This window comes from Callospermophilus lateralis, chromosome 1 (genome assembly GCF_048772815.1).
Source record: "Callospermophilus lateralis isolate mCalLat2 chromosome 1, mCalLat2.hap1, whole genome shotgun sequence".
NCBI classification, from domain to species: Eukaryota; Metazoa; Chordata; class Mammalia; order Rodentia; family Sciuridae; genus Callospermophilus; species Callospermophilus lateralis.
Window position 1 is genome coordinate 221,234,075 of NC_135305.1, and position 15,319 is coordinate 221,249,393.

A 15,319-nucleotide genomic window follows, 5' to 3' on the forward strand; every position below is an offset into this window, starting at 1 on the left:
CAGGTGCCCAGATACCACCCAGGATCCCCCGGGGGCAGGATCGTCCCAGCTGAGAGCCGCCCTAGTGAACCAAGTTTATTATTAAACTGTAAAGCACTTGTCCAGGGAGAGCCAGTTTCCTTCAAACCGGCCTCACTACAGGCACTTTCCCTCCCTCTGGGAATCAGCCCTGGACTGTCAACAGGAGGGAGAGAGGCAGGGGGCAGGCCACCTGCAGAGAGGGCAGCCCAGCAGAGCCTCCTGGTCATTAACCAGAATCCTCATAGAAGTCATCGATTTCTGCCTGGTACATCTTGGCCACCGCCACCCTCTTCAGTCTTTCCGTGATTCCTGTGACAGAGCAGAGGTATGAAGTGGACCTGCCCCTGGGAGGCCCCCACGCAGCAGGGCGAGCGGCTCCAGGTGTAGAGGGCGGGTCCTGGGAGGCTCTACTGGGAGCCAGAGGAAGGGAACCAGGGGGCAGGTGTGGGGACCCCACCCTGGGATCTGGAGCATTCTGACAAAAGTGTTCAAGGTCCTAGGTGGCAAATGACCCCTGGGGTGGAGACTGCACCAAAAGTCTGGATCAGATGTGGACACATGCAGGGTGGGGTACAGCGTTGGGGGCAGCGCTTCTTCCATTCCAGAGGAAGCCCTGGGGAAAGGAGCCTCCTCATCGCATCCCACACATGCACGGGGCTGGGGCAGGTTTTGCTGGTCAAGGCCTATCCCCCACGTCTGAGGAGCTGGCAGGCCAGTGACCAACCAGGACCACTGCCCACCATCTGCTCACCAAGCTCCCCGCCACCCACGGAGAAGTCTGTGTCCAGTATGGCCCACTTGATGATCCTGGCACTCTCCGAGGGCGCCTCTGCATTCACAGCCTTAATCCCCTGGCTGATGAACTCCATGACAACGGGGTCGCGTTTGTGGAGGATGTCCGTCAGCCTGGTGGACTGGCTCTTGAGCTTCCGGCAGAAAGCCACGGCCTCGCTGGTCAGTGCTGTGCGGGGCTCCCCCGTCTCTGAGTTGATCTGGCACTGTGGAGGGGGCCGGGGTCAGGCTGCCCACCAACTATCCACACCCACCACCACATCAGGCCAGGGGCTGGTCACTGTGGGTCACCGGTCACTAGACCATTTGTCCTGTTTCACCCAGCCCATCCACTGCGACAGCACTCACTCCCAGACCCAGGTCCTGGCTGCCCCCAGGAGGAGGGAGGGGATGTCCCCTGTGTGCAGGGCTCCCCTCCTGGAGAGGGCGAGCCTGGCGTGGTTGGGATGCTGCTCTCGGCAGGGGGGGAGTTCCTGTCCCTGTGGAGGCCAGCACCTCTGGTCCCCAGAGCCCACTCTCCCTACAAGCAGAGTGTGGCCGAGGTCTTGGACCAGGCCTCCCTGAGTAGTGGCCTCCACCCACTCTGAGAAAGGCCATAGGACAAACACCAGGCTCCGCTGCCCTCAGAGCCAGGGGTGCCCTCCGTGCTGGGGACTGACAAGTCACCCCCCAGCTCTGAGCCTCGATTTCCTCTTCCTGCAACAGGACTGCAGTTCCCACCAACCAGCCGCCATCCCAGACTGTCCAAGGCACCTTCAGTGTGAGGAGGGCACACAGGTACGGGGCGTCCTGGCCCACCACCATGACGTGGCGCACGATGGGGATGTGCATCTTCACCCGCTCCTCGATGGGGCGGGGGTTGATCTTCTCCCCTGAGCTCAGGGTGATGAGGTCTACACATGTGGGGGAGGAGGGTCAACTCTGAAAAGCCACATCCAGTCGGTCACCGTGGATGCCAAGGCAGCAGATCAGGTGGGAGACACCGTCCCACAGCAGCCCCCCCTTGCAGAACAGCAGCCCAGGCACACAAGGGTGGCCCTGCCTCCAAGCCCAGTATTGGCCCTAAGTGGCCTTGTGCTGTATGCCACTTGCACCACCATCCATGGCAGCCCCACAGGCCCAACCCTGCCTCACCCTTGACATTGCCCAAGACATAAAGGAAGCCATTAACATCCAAGCAGCCCAGGTCCCCAGTGTTCATCCAGCCGTAGCAGTCCATCATCTTCTGGGTGCCCTCCTTGTCATTGAGATACCCCATGAAGATGTTCCGGCCCCAGATGCAGATGTTCCCAATGCACTTCTCATTCTCCTCCTTCACCTTGGTGTGGGTGTTGGGGAGCCCCTTCCCACAGCTGGAGGGGAGGGGGGTGGTCAGACACTGCCAGGCGCCACACCCTGTGCGCAGCCCCTTTTAAGGGTTCCTGGCTTCCTCTGGGACCTAGAGTCCCACAAGGCACAGAGCCAAGGTTGAAGGGAGACTGCCAGTGTGATCTCATGGCCCCCAGCCCGGGGGACACAGCAAGACGCCTCTAGGGCGGGCCAGCTGCTGCTGCAGGTTTCCATGCAGGAGAAGTAGGATCCAGAATACTGGGGCAGGAGGGGGCTCTCCTGCTGCTCAGCTGCTTGGAGACCTGGCCCTTCGCCTCTCCAAGCTCCAGGTTCGTACCAGGACACTCGGGCACCCCCATCCCTGCCCTGCTTTCTCCCAGGAGACCCAGCTGGACACTCAGCTGGGGCCAAGCAGTGGCCAGGTGCTCATCGCTGTGGCCCCAACTGTGCCCTCTCTGGCAAAATTCACATGTTAAAACCCGGACTCCCCAGGGGTGGTCCCTGCAGACGGGGTGGGAGGTGACTGGGTCAGATCAGGACATGCGGGGTCCAAGATGGGATTAGTGCCCTTATTAAAGAGGCTGCAGAGAACGCTCCTGCTTTTTTTTTTTTTTTTGTCACTTGAGGACACAGTGAGAGGCCTGCCACCTGTAAGCCAACGAGAAAAAATGTGAAGGTACGAAGGCTGAGGCGGCAGGGTGGGGGACAGCCAGGAGACCGCACTGCACCCGCTCCAGGGGGACGGCCAGCAGGCTGCGCTGCACCTGCTCCAGGCCGAGCCCCAGAGCGTCCCCCTCCACTTGGACAGATGACTGAGGTCAGGACCTGCCACCCTCAGTGCCCTGCAGCTGGGAGGGCCCCTGTCAGCCACCCACCCAGAACAGGTCCTGCAGTGTAGGGTTCTGCCCAGCCCAGGAGCTGCCATGAAACAACTGCTGCCCAAATCCCCTGCTAAACCTCCCCCGGGAGCCCCTTTGGGACACTGAAGGTCCCGGTGCCTCCTGGTGTTCACATCCTTGTGAAACTCCTCCCCCATGGCGATAGGTCTGGTGTCCCATGGCTGGAGAGATGTGGCAGAACTGACCAAGTGCCACATCTAAGGTCAGATCAAATATAAGACACCTGCTTAAATTTGAATGTTAGGCAAATTTTGGTTTTAGTATAAGAATGGCCCATATAGTACATAGGATACACTTATACTAAAACAAGGATTCACTGTTTATCTAAATTGCAAACTTAACTGGATGTCCTGTTTTTTTGTTTTTTGGGTTTTTTTTGCTAAATCTGGCCACTCTCAGAGCCCTAGTTCCAGAGGACATCATGCCTTTCACCTTGATCTCTTGCTCTGAGGTAAGTTGGCTGCCATGTCAGGAGGAACCTCAAGCAGCCCTGGGGTGAGGGCCACATAGCAAAGGAACTAAGCCTCCTGCTAAGAGCCAGCAAGAAGCTGGGTGGGGCCTCCAGCTTCAGCCTGCAAGGGAGTCATCTCCACAGAGAACCCTCCAGCTCTGGTGGCCTTTGGGAGAGATGGCCCTGGCCAGCAGCCTGTCCCCAAACTCAGGACCTAGGAAGCAGCTCCCAGATTCCTGATCCACAGGAACTATGAGATGTTGTCCTGGGTTACTGAACTTGGGGGTCACTTTTAATAGCAGCACATAGAGATACCAGTCAAAGATGACTATTTTTACCTTTAGTAAAAATAATAATAATGATTTTCAAATCAAAAACAAAACCAAAGGGCTTCAGGTCCGGACAAAGAAAGGGTACTGGTCATGTACTTCGGGACATATGTTCCTTAGATGGGAGGCTGGCTGGGGTGACAGCCATACTCGGGAACTGCACAAGCCCTGGGTGCATCCAGGTCCTCGCCAGAACCCACCTTGGCAGCCGGAAGGCCTGGTGGCTGGAGAGGGTGTGGATGCCCGTGCCCTCGGACAGGCCATAGAGCTCGAAGATGGGGATGTTCAGGCTGAGGAAGAAGTCCAGGGTGGCCGTGGGGAGCCCCAGGCCAATGTTGAAGAACTGCTCGCAGTGACTCAGGCCCAGGAACTTCCTGGCTCTGTTGAACGTCAGCATCTTGGCCAAGCGGAAGCACAGCGGGGGGTGGACCTGCCTTGAGAAGCACACCCACGGGAGCCTGGCGTGGCCTCGGCCGCCCACCCACGTCCCTGCGGGTGCCCAGCCTCACTCAAACATCCTCTTCTTGTTGGTGTTGAGCCCCAGCTTCATGGCCCAGCAGTCCAGCTTCCGGCGAAAGGTAGAGGAGTCCAGCTGGCTGGTCTTGAGGTTGTCCAGCATCCTCTCCCAGATCCACGGGGTGCCGTAGAACGTGGTGGGCTGCACCTCCTGCAGCATGTCCATCAGGAAGCCCTGCATGGGACAGGATGGGGCGCCATGCTGGTTCCCCGACTGGACAGCACTGCCCACGTCCAGCCCTCCATCCACCCTAGGGCTACAGATTTGGAACTCTCGGCCTGAGGATGGTGGCTAGGAGCTGGGGTAGGGCTGGAAGGATATAGGGACAGAGTGGTGGCCACATCTAGAGCAGGAGTGGTCTCCAGAAGCATCTGCCCTGGCATAGGGATAGAGATGCAGCCAGGAGGGCTTGTGAAGGCCCAAGGCCATCATAGGGAGGCAGTGAGGGCAGACAGGGGGAAGAAGGGGGAAGAGAAAGGGAGGGAGAGAGGGAGCCAAGGAGACAGGGAGGGAGGGAGGGAAGGAAGGGGAAAGGAGGAGATGGAGAGAGAGTGAAGAGATAGAGGCAGGAAGGGACAGAGAGAGAGACACAGAGACATTCAGAGATGGTGCTAGGAAGAGAGACAGAAACAGAGAGGGAGGGAGAAAGACACAGAGCTCCAGACAGAGACAGGCACAGAGCTAGAGCAAGCCAAGAAGAAGGGCCAGGCTGAGACAGGAGAGACAAGCACGCGGACACACAAAGCGAGGCCAGGGGGAGGGTGGGGACCGGGCAGTGGAGGCGGGATAAACTGATTTTGTCACATTTTAAAGTCTTCTCTCTCTCTCATTCTTTTTTAAAATAACTTTATTTAATTAATTTATTTATTTATTTTTATGTGGTGCTGAGGATTGAACCCAGGGCCTTGCACATGGGAGGCAAGCGCTCTACCGCTGCTATACCCCCAGCCCTATAGTCTTCTCTTACCAAGAAAGATTCTGCCATGACCTCAACCAGAATATTAGTAGAGAAGGATGGAGAGCAAGACATTGATTAAGATGAACCCAGGATCACTGGCACCTGTGCAAGGCTCTCTGCCATTATGTATGTACTTTTAAAATATTGCTAGAAGAGCTGGGCACGGGGGCGTGTGCCTGCAATCAATGATTCTTGAGGCCAAGGCAGGAGGATGACAAGTTCGAGGCCACCCTCGGCACTTAGTGAGGTCCTAAATAACTTAGCAAGACCCTGTCTCAAAAAATAAAAGGGTCTAGGGATGTGGCTCAGTGGTTGAGTGCCCCTGGGTTCAATCCCTGGTACAAAACCAAAAACAAACAAACAAAAAAATTACCTAAGGATCCCAACACAAAAATGGTCAGTGCATAAGGCGGTACGAATGCTGATTGCCCTGATGGGATCCACGGATTGAGTGGTCACGCTGAATCCAGAAACACTGACAACTGTGTATCATCTAAACGTTTTGTTTGTTTGGCCCCATAGATTGAACTCAGGGGCACTCAACCCCTGAACCACATCCCAGCCCTATTTTGTATTTTATTTGGAGACAGGATTTCACTGAGTTGCTTAGTGCCTCACGATTGCTGAGGCTGGCTTTGAACTTGTGATCCTCCTGTTTCAGCCTCCCAAGCCACTGGGATTACACTGCACCTGGCTCATTTAAAGGTTTTAAATTAATTCTTAAAAATTAATTACTTTTTAAATTTTAAAAGAAAATTGTCACACAGGGGCTGGGCGCCAGGTCTTGGACTCCATCCCTAGCACACCCCCAGGAGGGCTCCATGACAATGAAAACGACAATGAAATTGTCGTGACAATGAAATTCCAATGTTCATGTCCATAAAAACTTGTCTTTTTTTCCCTCAAGAAATTTGTGAAAACGCGTTCTTTCCGTAAGTCTACAAACACCATTAATTGATCTCTTGGCCCAAAAAGCTGAAATTGTCCACTCCTCGTTCCTTCCCTGGAGGTCTGCAGACAGTGGTCCCAGGGCAGTTAGTGTGACGCTGGATGGCAATGTGCACCTCTGTGTTCACACAGGCGCAGCAGGAAGGGAGTCTCACCTCCTGTGCTGGGGACCTGCTGTGCTTTTGTTTTTAATAGTGTACAAAATTCACCATGTTAACCTGTTTTTCTTTTTCTTCTCCTTCTTTTTTTAGAAATGGGGTTCTCAGTGTGCTGCCCAGGCTGGCCTTGAATTCCTGGGCTCAAGCAATCCTGTCTCAGCCTCCAAGTAGCTGGGACCACACGCACTTGCCACCTCGCCCAGCCTCATTACCTAGGTCTAGGTTCAGTGGCACAGTCACATGCCCATGCAGCTGTCCCCACCATCCATCTCCAGAGTGATCTATCTCCCCAAACTGCCCATTCATCACCACACCCCACCCCAGCCCTGGCTCCCACCGTGCTGCTTCCTGTCTGTGGATCTGGAGACTCCAGGGACCTTCTGTGGGTGGGTCCTGCAGGGTGAGTCCTTCTGTGACCGGTTCTCACTGAGCATACTGTCCTCAAGGTCTGCGCACACTGCACCATGTGTCAGAATTCCCTTCCTTTTTTTTTTTTTTTTTTTGGTACCAGGCACCAGGGATTGAACCCAGGGGCCCTTGCCCACTGAGCCATATCCCAGCCCCTTTTTTTTATATTTTATTTAGAGACAGGGTCTGAGTTGCTTAGGGCCTCACTAAGTTGCTGAGGTTGGCTTTGAACCTGCAACTCTCCTGCCTCAGCCTCCCGGACCGCTGGGATGATGGGCCTGGCCATGGAACCCCCAGAATTCCCTTCCTTTCTAGGCCGCTGATCTCATGCGCGGTGGACCCCGAGGTGTGGCTCAGCTCACTCGCCCAGAGCCCTGAGGGCGTGTCCACTCTGCTCTGGTGCTTCAGTCCAGCTGCCTGCACTTGCCCTTCTGGCCCAAGTGGTGGCCAAATGTTGTCACGCTCAGTGACATTGGTTGACATCCGCTCCACCCCCCGTGCCTTGCACATGGAAAAACTGAAACCCAGAGAGGGGAAGGACCGAACCCGCACAGCCAGGGGGTGCAGGGTGAGGATTTCTGTTCTGGCCCGAGCCCCCCACCCAGGGAGCCCTCCCGAGCCGCCAACCTCCAGGGAGGGAAGAAGCGGGAAGAGAAAGGGGGGAGAGAGGAGGCCACTCACCGCTCCAGGGGGACGTGGAATCATACCCACTCTCCCAGCCTCTGGTGGGGCAAAGTACAGTGTCCCCGCCACCAAGATGGCCACCCACATGTCGAAAATCTGGGCCTTGATGTAGCTGAGTGGCAAGTAGCTCACCAGGACCTCCTGCCCTTCCGGGGGACACTTATAACAGAGGCTCTGGACGGTGGCCGCCGTGGTCCAGGTGATCTGAAGGGCAACTGACTAGTCACCTGCAGGCTGTTTTAGTCTCAATCCCCAGGAGTAGCCACGTGGCCAGCTGGGGACAGCCGGGTAGGTTCCATCCCCCTCCAGGCAGATCACTCACATTGTCATGGCTGAGCATCACAATCTTTGAGAGGCTCGTGGCCCCCATTCTGTAGACCAAGGTGCAACACTGGTTGGGTTTTTGGGAGTCGATGACCCGGTCAAGTTTCTCATCTGAGATGTCGCCTGCAAGGTTCAGGAACTCCTTCCACTGCAGAGAGGTCTGTGGGTTAGGCTCTTGGGGCCAGAGGCAGCCCCTGGAAGGGCCCCCAGTGTCTCCCACAGCCCAGTGTCCTCGGCCCCAGGCCAGAGGCTGGGGCTCTTGGTCCCTGGCCAGCTGTGGCTGCCTGCCCTGCCCTCCCCAGCGGGGGCGTACCGAATACAGATTCTCCTGCTCCACTTGAAGCTCATCCTTGTACTGCACGATGCCCTTCAGATGCTTCAGGTAGCTCTGGATCTGGAAGGCACACTGCGCTCAGCAGGACGTGGAAGCAGATGGCCCCCAGGCTCCTGCTGTCCGGGGCTTCTTCCAGAGGTAAAGAGGGGGTCCCCATGTCCTTAATGTGGCAAAATAACGTGCGATCGTACCACCCTGAACCATTCTAAAGCAGACGAAGTCAGGAGCACATTCATAATGCTGTGTATATGACCTGGTTCCAGAACATTCCTTCATCCAAAAAGGAAACCCCATGCCCATTAGCAGTCATTCCCCTTCCTCAGCCCTGTTGACCACGAAGCCACCTTCTACATGGATCTGTATACCCTAGATGTTTCACATAAGTAAAGCCACACCCCGCGTCCTTCTGGTTCTGGTTCTTGCCGAGTGCGAGGTCCTCAAGGTCCACCTGTGCTGCAATGCGTGTCAGAGCCTGCCCTCTCTCACAGCTGAGTGGTACTCCAGGGTCTGGGTGGACCATCTGAATTTGTCCATTGATCTGTTGATGGACACTTGGGTTCCTTCCCCCCTCCTGAATACTATGAATCATGCCACTGTGACTCGGGGTGGGTTCAGCTCTCTCTTCAAGATCCTATTTTCCAATCTTTTGGGTGTATACCCACAGCAGGGAGCAAGGTCTCAGAGCCCCTGCTTAAGAGCACCTCGCTGCCGCTCAGCCTCGCACTGTGGACAGTCAGGTCCCCCACCGTGGATTTGGTTGCATGATATCATTTAGGTGACAAATCTGCACAAGCAAATCCCTAAACACAAGGTGGATGGCTGGCTTCCAGGTCTGGGGAGTGACTGTCCCTTCAGGGCAGTGACAATGATCTGGAACCAGAGGCAGTGATTACACTTACACAATGCCATGGTGAGTGGCACGTCATGTCCACTCACGGGACACACATGGGACTCCCCTCATTACTGAGTGAGGCCCGTGCCTTTGCCTGCACTGTGCCCCCTGGTGTCCTCCCAGTTTTCACAGGCCAGAGTGTCACTAACCTGGGTGACTTTCTGCAGCTGCCTGTCATTGTCCACCACAAAGATGTCCATATCCGTGTTCTCAGCGATGACCTGGCAAGCTTTTGGGGAGTTGGTGGACAAGATGCCAACAGAGAAACCTCTGGAAGCAGAATCCAGGAGCTGAAGGCCTGCTGGGGAGTGCTCTGGAGAACTAGAAGGTTCTTGGGAGTCCCCGGTACCCCAACACCATGATGTACCCTGAAGGTGGGATTCAAGGATGGCCCGAGCCTGGGCCTGTCCTTAAGGGATTCCCCCAGTGTTCGGGATTAGTGGAGGGAGGGCTCAGTGTGGGGGAATCCTGAGGACTGGGAGGTAGGGAAGGCTTCCTGGAGGAGGGGACAGGGTATGAGTTTGAGTTTGCTGGGGAGAGAATGTCTGGAAGGTGAGCTGAGCGCCGGACTGGTACTTAGACAAATCCCACTGAGCACAGCTTAAGCTGGAGTGGAGGTCAGCTCCTTGTCCTGGGGACTCTGCCATGAGACCCCCACCATCTACAAGGGGGAGGGCTGGTGGCCTTCTTCCTTAATGGTTCAGGAGAGAGACCAGTACCCCTTACCCTGCCATGATGGCTCCGATGCTGGCGATGGCCCACTCTGCAGAGTTGAACCCCATGATCCCCACGCTGTGGAAGCGCTCCAGGCCCAGCTGGAGGAGGGACAGCTTGTCAGGCACAGATGGGCTTGGCTGTCACCACGCCCAACCTGCCCGGAAGCTTGGGGGCCCAGAATCTGGAGATCCCCACTCAGAGGAACATTGGTCCTTTTTTCCTAAGACAGCCCTCATGACAGACCAGCTTCCACATACTCATGGGGGTCATGACCGGGGTGATTCTGCCCCCTGGGACATTTGGTGACACCTGGAAGCATTTTTGGCTGTTACAACTTGCAGGAGGGAATACCGCTGCCCAGACAAGTGTCCACCACAGAGCATGTTCTGGACCCAAAGCACAGCAGCCCAGAGATTAAGGAAGCTCAAGAAGACACTGACAACATGCTCTGGCATTTTATGCTGAAAATCCTGTGGAGCCAGGGCCACTCTGCGCTCTGCTCTCCTAACTTGCCTGTGTTCACACACCACACGTCTTGGCCCTTCTCCAGGCCTTCAGCTATTTCCCTACGATGTCAAATGCAACATCTCAGTGACACAGTGTTGTCATTTCAGTCTCCCCACTAGGCTGAGGTTTTGGTGGCTCCTGGTTGTTAGGTTTGAACTGTTTTGACCTTCCTTAGATAAAATGTTGGCGTGGATGGCTGGTGCTCAACTCTGCCTGCACACATGACTGACAATCCCACAGGGCGCACACGGGGCTCCACTCCCTGGCTGGGGACTGAGCAGGTGGTCCCATCGGACCTGGGCAGGGTCTCTCCTTTCCACCCCAGACTCCTGGATACAGCAGCCTGTCTTTGCTTCCTCGCCCAGGCCCCACACAGCACAGTGACAATGCTGATGTCTCCCCGCCCATGCCTGCTCCCTCCTCTCACCCTTCCACCGTCTCAGTCGACCTTGGCTCCACCTTCCATGAGGCACAGGTGAGAAGTCTTGGTCACTCTCAGTGCCTTTCATTGTCTGACACACCCAACCCATGGAAAATTCTGTTTCCACCTTCAAATCTGATCACTCCTCCTGTCCTCCATATCTCTGCCAAAGTATCTTCATCTCCACTTTGACTGCTTTCCCTGCGTTCCTCCCCACAGCAGCCAGAGCGGGTACAGTGGGCATCTGAGCCAAGTTCTGTCTCTTCTCTGCCCAAAGTCTCACAGCCAGCCCTCCACAGCTTCCACCTCCTGGCGTTAAAGTCCAAGTCCTCTTTGTAGCCCACAAGGCCCCGTAGGACCAGCCCTACTCCCCCACCTGCCTCCCCTTTTCCTCTGCTCCAACAGGGGCTCCTTGCTGAGCCTCCAACATGCCAGACACAGTTCTGCCTCAGAGCTTTTGCACCTTCCTCCATGGCTCTTTTCCCCAGTTCCTGTGGTCTTTGCTGAAGTGTCACCTTCTATCACCAAGACTCTCTCCATGGCCATCATATTTTAAAATTTCAACCATGTCCTTGGCACTTTCTAATCCCTTTTCTGCCCCAGTTTCTCTGGGTCACAGATCACTGTCACCTACTGCTATTCATTGTGTTGCGCGGGCATCACTCGCGTCCCTTTCCTAACCTGAAATATGGGTGTTCATACATCAACACACATCAGAAGGGAGCCGCGCCAGAGCAAGGCAGTCCCCGCTTCTCATCCTCATGGGACAGACCAACCAAACACACAAATGACCACAGGATCCGGCGGCCATGAGGGCTGGGCAGGGACAAAGGGACCATGTCACAGAGGGCATAGGGAGGTGGGTTTTGAGAACAAGGACAGTCAGGAAAGGCCTGGCTAAAAATGCCACCAGAGAAGAGACCCAGTAACAACCATCCTCAGAATGACAGCTGATGGCAGTGCCAAGTCCAGTGTGTGGGGAGCTACCCAGGCGTGCAAGTCCAGCCCCCACCGAGAACTGGGTTCTGGAGTGTTTCATCTATTCATACATGAAACATCAGTGTATGTTAATCTGATATACAAGTATCAGATGCATAATGTCAACATATAAACATGATATATTGAATACATGAGACCTAGTTAAGATATGTATTCATTTATTAAAAGAAAATTTTTGGTGGTTGTAGATGAACAGAATGCCTTTACTTTGTTTATTTTTTATGTGGTGCTGAGAATCAAACCCAGTGCCTGACACATGCTAGGCAACTGCTCTACTACTGAGCCACAGCCACAGCCCATATTTAAAATATACTTATAAGTAGAATATATAAAACAATCATGTGTGTAAGATATATAAAAGCTATATATACAAAAGACATAAACCATAGTATATTTTGCATATAATGTATATTAATACAGCTGGGCCTGGTGATACATGTCCATAATCCCAGCTACTTAGGAGGCTAAAGCAAACAGATTGTAAGTTTGAGGCCAGCCTGGACAACTTACTGAGACTCTGCCTTTTTTAAAAATTTTAAAATATTTTTAGTCATAGACGACACAATCCCTTTGTTTTATTTATTTATTTTTATGTGGTGCTGAGAATCAAACCTATGCTAGGCAAGTGCTCTACCACTGAGCTATGACCCCAGCTCCAAGACCCTGTCTTAAAATGTAGAATGCTCCTGGGTTTGGGCATTCTACATCCCAGTACTGTTAAAAATAAATAAATAAGGGGCCTGGGTTGTGGCTCAGTGGTAGAGTGCTTGCCTAGTATGCATGAGGCACTGAGTTTGACCTCTGGCAAGTGGAGTATAAATGGAGTATAACTTCTCACTATTCTAGTTGTGGAGTTTATTTTTTGCATAAGATATAAAATGCATTTCATGTATGTATAACATAAAAACAAATAAATAAAATAAAGGTATTGTTTCCATCTACATCTAAAATAATAAATAAATAAACAAACATGCACACACACACACACACACACAATACAAACACATAGAAATATACATATAAGGTGGGGGTTGTAGCTCAGTGGTAGATCACTTGCCTAGCATACATGAGGCATTGGGTTTTTCTCAGCTCCACATATAAATAAAATAAAGGTACATTGACAACTAAAAAATATTTAAAAAAAGAAACATGCATACTATATAAAACAAATATACACATATAATATATAAAACATGTATAAAATTATGTTCACATATGTAAATGTATAATAAATATATATACATATAAATATATAAATATCCATATTATATATCTACACATACAACATATGCACATTATTTTATGTATGATATATAAAACATGAAAACTATTTTTTTATTTGTTCTAATTAGCTATACATGACAATGCATTTTGACATAAGTGGAGTTAAATGGAGTATAACTTCTTACTATTTGTTGTGGAGTTTATTTTTTGCATAAGATATAAAATGCATTTCATGTATGTATAACATAAAACATTTTATATGTAGATATGTCTTGCATGTATTTGTTTATTTTTTAATAGACAATCCCTGAGTTTCACATGGGGAAAACGAGGCACAGAGGGGCTAAGGGGACCTAGGCCTGGAACCCAGATCCTAAGGCTTAGGCTCTCAATCCTGAGCTCTGAGGCGGCCTCGGAGCAGCACGCGGTGGAGAGAGACGCCACGCAGGCGCGGGAGGGACGCAGCGGCGCGCAGGCGCAGGGGTTCAGTGCACAGGCGCAGCAGAGAGGCGGGCGGCGCGCAAGCGCGGCGCGGGACCTACCTTGAGGAAGGCCTTGGCGGCGCGCCGGCACAGTTCGTAGTACTCGATGTAGGTGAGCGTGTGCCAGCCGTTCCTGTGCTTGGAGCCCAGCGCGATGTAGTCGGCGTACTTGATGGCCGTGTCCATGACCATGTCGTGCACGGTGAGCGGCGCCTCGTAGTCCAGCGAGTTCTTCTCCAGCCGCAGCTGCACCTGGCCGTGGCGCTCCGAGGTCCAGTAGTTTTGGCCTGCGGGCGGGCCAGGGTGTGTCCAGGAGCCCCCCAGTGGCGAGCAGAGATCGCGGGTCGGAGGGAGGGGAGGGCAGGGGAGCACGGGGACGCAGGAGAGGGCAGGGTGGCGGGGTGGGCAGACGCACTGGCCCGAGGGCAGAGCCCGAGGGAAGCCGCCTGAGGCCCATAGGCCCTCCCTTGGGCTCCAGGCGGCGGGACTGCCACGCTTCCCCTCCCGGGCAGCCTTCTTGGAGGCGTGGTCAGCAACCCCAGGGCGCCAGCGCTGTGAAGGCCTCCCCTCACCCGGTTCCGGTTCCGAGCCCCGACCTTTGTTTTTACTTTTTGGGTGGAGAGGGTGCTTCTGTGCTGCCCTGTGACTCTTGCGGGAGGACATGGTGTGCAGAGCGCCTTTGTCTCCCTTCCCTGGGTCTCAGGAGGCGTCTTGGCTGCAGGGCCTGGGCGGACACACACACAGGCATTCACAGGGCCCGCCCAGAGGCCCAGCTCTCACCTGGTCACGGGCGGCCAAGGAAGGCTTCCCTCCGGAGCTGCAGCGGAGCCTTTAGAAGAGGGGGTGCCTCATGAAGGTCCTTGGGGCTGGCATGGGGGGAGAAGGGGGCTCACCTTAGTGAAACGCCATTTTCTAGTTCTGTGACCACCCCCCACTCACTGGGCTACCTGGGCCATCCCGGGAGCAGCGGGGATCCACATGGCCCCCAAGCCCTGCTTCCCACCCACAACACATTTTCATCCCTCTCTGCCATTGGCAGGATCGTGCTTACTCCTGTTTCCAGCTTGTTTTGGTCAGCTTTGCACCCTCCCGACTCTAGCCACAGGACAACAAGCAGTGTCCAGACTGGATGTCTAGAACATTGCTATTGATGGCCAACCCTTGTGACATCACTTGGTTCCATGGCCCAAGGCCATGATGGCAACCTGGATCAGTGTCCCTTTACAGAGACTAGTCTTGGAGGACAAAGTCAGGTTCACTGTAAGAGGACTTCTACCATGACCCCTAGGCAAAGGTCCCCAAGGGGATGGTGCCCAGGGAGGAGCTGGAGGCAGGGTCTTGGGCTTAGGTCTGGCAGCTGGAGGGACTGGGGTCGCTGCTGTTCACTGTTTGAGTGAAAAGGTTCACAAGGAGCCTGGGGAGGAATGAAAGGAGGAAGCCAGTGAGGGAGGTGCGGCATCCCAGAGGCCAAGCAGAGAGCCCTGACTCCCAGGAGGCCCAGCTTGACGAGGGCTTGGAGCCCCTGAACTAGTTTGTCCACCAGGTGGGGTCCGTACTTAGAATAACAGGCTTCTAAAGTGTGTTCAGTTAGTTTGCAAATATTGGTGGAGGTTGTTGAGCCTGGGAAACTGAGAAGTCACTTAAAAGCCTGCCTTGTTCTTAGCAGAGGATGGCCATCTTATCCTGCAGTTCCACCGCTGGAGTGTGGCCAGGAGAACCAAGAGCAGAGGCTTGGAGGGAGCTGTACACTCACGTTGGTGGCTGGTGGCCACTGTTACAGGGAGAGATGAGTGAGCTGTGTTAGGACAGGAAGGACATTCTGACATCTGCTCAGTGTGGCTGACCTTGAGGACATTGTGGAGCGAAGTAAGCCAGTCACAGAAAGAGAGATGCTCTGACCCCATTCAGGAGGTTTAAAGTGGCCT

At 54.0% G+C, this 15,319-nt stretch overlaps 1 protein-coding gene across 1 annotated transcript; it reads right to left on the reverse strand.

The window, feature by feature from the left end:
* Nucleotides 1-247: 247 nt before the first annotated feature.
* Nucleotides 248-14,057, reverse strand: Acsbg2 (acyl-CoA synthetase bubblegum family member 2). The gene is made up of 12 exons (XM_076859137.2): nucleotides 13,455-14,057; nucleotides 9,771-9,859; nucleotides 9,194-9,314; nucleotides 8,132-8,212; nucleotides 7,817-7,966; nucleotides 7,492-7,698; nucleotides 4,331-4,512; nucleotides 4,022-4,255; nucleotides 1,948-2,165; nucleotides 1,567-1,706; nucleotides 773-1,019; nucleotides 248-330 (listed from the first exon to the last, which is right to left on the reverse strand). Exons 1-12 carry the CDS (start codon nucleotides 14,055-14,057, stop codon nucleotides 248-250), a joined length of 2,355 nt encoding a protein of 784 aa, XP_076715252.2.
* Between the last annotated feature and the right edge of the window lie 1,262 nt (nucleotides 14,058-15,319).

What these genes read in the sequence shown, in the direction of transcription:
- Acsbg2 (XM_076859137.2), bottom strand. Translation starts at nt 14,057, where the DNA reads ATGTCCTCCCGCAAGAGTCACAGGGCAGCACAGAAGCACCCTCTCCAC. An exon ending in ATCGGAGCCATCATGGCAGG is followed by an intron (nt 9,315 to 9,770) that starts GTAAGGGGTACT and finishes TTCTGCTTCCAG; the next exon opens with AGGTTTCTCTGTTGGCATCT. An exon ending in CAGGCCTTCCGGCTGCCAAG is followed by an intron (nt 2,166 to 4,021) that starts GTGGGTTCTGGC and finishes CCTCCCCTCCAG; the next exon opens with CTGTGGGAAGGGGCTCCCCA.